The sequence below is a fragment of the Helobdella robusta genome (genome assembly GCF_000326865.2).
Source record: "Helobdella robusta unplaced genomic scaffold HELROscaffold_87, whole genome shotgun sequence".
Classification (NCBI taxonomy): Eukaryota; Metazoa; Annelida; class Clitellata; order Rhynchobdellida; family Glossiphoniidae; genus Helobdella; species Helobdella robusta.
The window spans coordinates 280,477-285,908 of record NW_008705498.1 but is presented as its reverse complement, the minus strand read 5'-3'; the positions used below and the strand labels follow the sequence as shown (position 1 = coordinate 285,908).

Genomic DNA, 5,432 nt, shown 5'->3' with positions numbered 1-5,432 from the left:
TACCCGTTTGGGTACCAGCCTGTCAATGATACTCTTCAACTCTTCATTAAAAATTTTTAGCTCATCATCAACATCATTGCTGAGGCAAGAACCAGACAGGGGAGAATTTAAGACAGCTTCAACAAATCTATCCTCATCAATATTTTTCCATGATCTGACAAACCTTTTTGTTGGGATACGACATGGTTTAGCAATTATTGTTTCAACTGTTATAAAACTGTGATCAGAAAAAACTCCATGAGGTAAGACTGTAGTACTAATAATAGGAAAATCAACGGAGCTAACAACCAGATCCAATGTCCCACCTCGTAAATGCGTTGACTCGTTAACATGATTAACTAGTTGAAAGACCTCAAATATTTCAAATAAACGTATGGTGTTTGGATCATCTTTCCTTTCGATATGCACATTAAAGTCGCCCATCAGTAAAATATTTGCATTTAACATCGTTATATGCTCTAGAACTGACACCAACTCATCAAAAAATAAAACGGTTATCTGTGCCGAGCCAGGCCTGTATACACCCAGAAGAATGAATTGATTTTTATTGATTACTAATCTAATGGCGACAACTTCAAACGTTACAAATGAAGGCAAATTTATCTTTCTGCAACCAAACTCTTTGCGGAAATATATGACCAGTCCACCGTGGCCAGGATCATGCTGCCTGACAAAGTCCACGTAACAGTACCCCGGTGGCATAGCAGCACTGACAGAGTTGTTCCCAGGCAAGCCATGCCAAGTTTCAGTCAACACTAACACATCCAATCCATCACAAATTAGTCCATAAATCCCGTCAACATTACGTGCAATTGATCTAACATTTAACAAACCCAGATTGAAATTTTCATTAGAATTGCTGTTATCATCACCACCACTGTGGAAACCGTGACTACCACATTTGATCAAACTGCATAACTCATATCCAGGCCCTTGTCGTCCATTCATCAGTTTGACTCTTTCCTTGCAGGAAAATGTACTATTTTCCCTTTTCCTACGTCTCCTCGCACTCTGTATAAAAAACCCTCCGTTGAGTTTTTCTCCATCTGTCTGGCGTCGTCCATCCAATTTTTTAAGTTCATCTCTTTGCTCAACAGTAAGATCATGACTCAGACCAACATGAGACAGATTATCGCCTACTGACTTCATTTTAAAAACATTTTTGAAAACGAGTTCCTTCACCTTGACATCATCAAACTTTACCAAAATTGGTCTTACCACCGTATCATTTTTCTTACCAAGTCGTACCAACTTTATTATGTTTGTTTCACCGCAGACACCACCGGTCAGATGACTGATTATCTTGCAAACCCTGTTTCTGTCGTCCGTTCCTTCACTCAGTCGAAAAACCACTATATTTGCCTCTCGTTCCTTCGATTCCATTACATTGGTTAACGTTTTTTGCACTTTTTTTACATCATCGTTTATGATTTGGACACTTTTCACAACCTCAGAACTGACCACGCTAGCAAATGATCTGGTCATTTCATTTCTAAAGTTCGAAATCTCATCACAGAGCTTTGATCCAGGGACATCCAATCCAGACATTTTGCCTTCATTTGCTTCCAATTTTACCTTGATTGCATCGATTTCTGATCTAATCTCTTTACTTAAGCTGTTTATCCTGTCACATATCTCAGCTTTTCCACTCTCAACTGTTTTGATGATCTGATCCTTTATTGATGGTGACTTCAAGCACTCATCACACACAAATTTGACGTTATCACATGCCTTCAATAGTTCTAACGATTCCTCAGTCATGCCGACAGCAAACGAAATCCCACAACAAACACACTGAACATCTGTTGATTCTTTTTCACATCGTAGAGCATCGCTATTAGAATTTTTCGTAGATCTTCCTTTACCAGCCATCATCACCAGATCGAAAGTTTAATTGAAGTTTTAGTAAACGCGTTATCCAAGCCGACAAGTTGTGTAAACGTGTGATATAAATTGACAAAATTTTAGATCAGTAAACAGTATCTACTCAAACAATTCTTGAGTCGATATAGTCTATAAAATCGACACGATAAAAAAAAGACACAACACAACAACACAAGTTTGCCAAGCTATAACGCGTGTACAGTACAAACAATCCTACAACAATTACAAGCTTAGAACTTTCCACTTCGCCAATTTAAACACAAATTAATTTTAAATTTAACGAAAGTATGTATGTATGTATGTATGTATGTATGTATGTATGTATGTATGTATGTATGTATGTATGTATGTATGTATATATGTATGTATGTATGTTAAAACCAAATCATTGACGAATGACACCAAAAGCCAAGCGTCTGACTAAATTTGATTTTATTTGCTATAACGTCACTCAACCCCCTCGGCATTCAACTCCACATTTTCCAACACACAGACGCGCAAAAACCGCTGCAGAATGCACGAGATATTATTCATAGCAAAAAAATATTCCCTACTATCGCCTGACCTAATACTGATATTTTTACAAATCCGATTGAAAAACCCGGAGGTGTTACGGTCCATGGGGCCGAGGACCTCGATACAAATCGGTAAAAACTCCATCGAGGGGAGAGCTCCGTCGTACTTTTTGATCTTCTCGTCAGATACCCTGGTTGCAGCCAAACCGCTTTCTTTGCTAGTAAGCTGCACGTAGCGCTCAGCAAAGGTGCCCGGAACGGTAACGTCCCACGCCAAGCACCTGCCGGCTCTCCAAGGGATCAAGGTACACCCGTCAGGGCACTTACCGTCGTGCGCCGCAATGCCCGACGGTTCCTTTAAAACCGGAATTGAGACCTTGGAAAAAAGTCGGCATACAAAATCGTTTATGGCTGAATGTCGCTGCTGGCGACCTCCGCCCAAACGACAAACAAGACCATGATGGCCAAGTTCATCCGCCTCCGCGCCGCACCTGCATGTATATCGACTCTGAACGGCCAACCCCAGACGGAAGCCAATGGCTGTCCTGACCGTTTCGTCGTCCAATCTGGTACCCACCGACGTATTGGGCAAAGATCTCAGCCAGCCGCAACTCGCCTCGCTGGAAACTGCCAGCAAGCGAGCTGAGGTCGCCGAGTCAGGGCTTGAGGAAAGCAACTCTTTGAATGTGCCTTTATATGCTTCCTCCAAAATGTTGCCCTGGGAAAGGTCTGTTGGTTGGATTGGAGTCGGTGGAGTACAGTGCAGGCTACTAAATTGCCAAAGAAGGGCAGACTGTAGGTCAAGCGTGGCAGATGCGGAAGATTTATAAACAATTGATGCAAGCTGAACCACGCTTAGTAACCCCAGTCCCCCAAATCGTACCGGCAGCTGAGCCTGAGACTAACCCTTGTCGGTAATATCGACGTTACATATTGCTGAGAGGGCCACCCGCAGAGCACCCTCAAATTCGCCCAAAATGGCCGCATTAACAAAGTTGGATGTGCGCAAAAAATACATCAATTTCGGCAAACTGAGGGCGCCGCGGATGATTGTCAGCGCGTCGTGGACCGGGAGAAGAGAGACACGTTCGAGGGCAAATCTTAGCTCAAAAAGTTTTTTATTAAAACCTGTCCTGATGATCGCCGGCCATCATTGGAGTGCCTAAAAAATTTAATGATGAATGAGGCACTGTGGGGACATTAGCCAGCACGTGTGGCATTTGAAACGTGTCATTTACAAGTAGTTCACACTTGTTTGTGTTTAATTCAAGACCAATGATGGAAGCGCCGACCCTCAGCGACAGGAAGTCGTCCGCTAAGATGTTGCCCTCTGCGGCCAAGCTGACATCGTCCAGGTAGCCACAAACAAACGCCGAGGATGACTTCGTCAACAGCGGGTGAAGGGTTAGAGCAAAAAGCATCGGTCCCAAAGGGTCGCCTTGCTGTACGCCCTCGCACGGTTCAAGAGAACCGAGAGAAGAGACTCGGCCATATGCGGAATGACAAAAATTATAAATTTGAGGACAGTGCTGCTTAACTGCCTCTAACATTGAGTCTCTTCTCAGGGTGTTGAAAGCGTTCTTGAAATCAATCTTCAAGAATCCCCACTGTTTTGGAAGTGCTGAAATCAGTTCACGTACGGCGTGGACGGCCGCCTCAGCACCACCTTTCACGCCGACGCCCAATTGGATAGGATAGAGTTTGGCTTTGACCTGTTCCAACACTAGCGCCAGAGCGCACTTACTGGCCAGCCTCCTCCAGAAATTCCCCACCACGATGGGTCTGATCCCTCCATCTTTTTTGTTTAAAGCCACCAGACGGCCCCCAAAAAAGAAACGGCTAACCGCGGGAGGGCAGACCCCAGATAACAACAAATTTACAAACCGGGTGAGGTTATTTAACAATTCATCGGTGGGCGTCGGACCGGAAAGTAAATCCTTTATGTGCTGAGGCCTCAAGCCATCAAGGCCTCCCGATGAACCATTATTAAACGACTTTAAAGCCGTCAACACCTGGGCTGGTGAAACGCGACCATTGGACGGCTCCTGCGCGGGGAAAGCTCGCCTGTTCAATGGAGCACTGGGATGAATAGCTTTGAGTTTAGCGAGTGTCTCAGGCGAGCTCTCCGCCAGGCCTGCGGGCGAACAAGCAAGTCTGACGGCCGCCGAGAGACTGCCCTGTTCAATCCGAGTGGTTACTGCACTAATCCAACTGTTTGGATTGTGCTTACGCGGTTTGGTGTTGTGGTCAGTGTTGAAGCTTGCCACAATAAACTCGACCTCGGTCGAACTGAATTCGGTCAACCGTTTAATAACGTAATTGGCTTGATTAGTCCTGCGACCGCCCCTGGTTGGCTTGAACAAAACAAATGCGGAAAAACATTGGAGCCTGCACCAATGGGCCGCGTCGCAGGGATCATCGCAAACGGCCGTCAATAAAGCCGACAATGCTTTAGATACCTTGTCTCTGCACGGTTTGGGAACGTGATCATACAGATGGGCAGTCCTCAAAACGACCGTCAGCCTGTCGAAAACATGAAAAAAATCCACTTGGGAGGGACTCTCCGAGACCGCGTGTAGCAACATGAGGGTTGATGACAGGTGCAGCGGTAAGCGGCGGTCGCGCGGAAGCAGATGAACCAGCCGGAGGCTGGTCGGCTGCCTTGAACGAACCAGGGCATTCCTGGCCCTTCACTTTGCCTCCATGTCGATATAGTTTACCGTCCGGTTTTATTTTATAATGATTTAAACAAACCGTGCATTGATATAGGACCGGTGCCATTACGTCAACGAAATAAAATCAAAAGCGAGTAGATAAAACCGTGTGAACAGTGATAAAATAAAATAAATAAAATTGTGGTGAAAATAAAAAGGTTTAATTTTAAATTTAAATAAATTTAAAAATTAAAAGAAAAACTGAGAATGAAATAGAGAGAACAAAAATAAATATTAATGAGCATTGTACGGTGCAGCTGTAAAAGCCCACAGCTGTTGTTAAAGTACGTTAAAGCCAAAATTAAAAATTTGAGACCAC

The 5,432-nt window shown here is 44.1% G+C and overlaps 2 protein-coding genes across 2 annotated transcripts in view; both read right to left on the bottom strand.

The window, feature by feature from the left end:
- The window catches only part of HELRODRAFT_182503 (hypothetical protein), a gene marked incomplete at both ends in the record, with an annotated part of 2,337 nt that extends 465 nt beyond the window's left edge, over window positions 1-1,872 (bottom strand). The window contains one exon of the mRNA XM_009032753.1: window positions 4-1,872. Coding sequence (XP_009031001.1) covers window positions 4-1,872 — 1,869 coding nt within the window. The remainder of the gene's footprint in view (window positions 1-3) is intronic.
- A 459-nt stretch (window positions 1,873-2,331) lies between these two features.
- On the bottom strand, window positions 2,332-5,079 carry HELRODRAFT_182502 (hypothetical protein; the record flags this gene model as incomplete). The annotated part of the gene is made up of 3 exons (XM_009032752.1): window positions 2,332-2,754; window positions 4,244-4,922; window positions 5,039-5,079. The coding sequence occupies 3 exons, from the start codon at window positions 5,077-5,079 to the stop codon at window positions 2,332-2,334; spliced, it is 1,143 nt and encodes a 380-aa protein (XP_009031000.1).
- Between the last annotated feature and the right edge of the window lie 353 nt (window positions 5,080-5,432).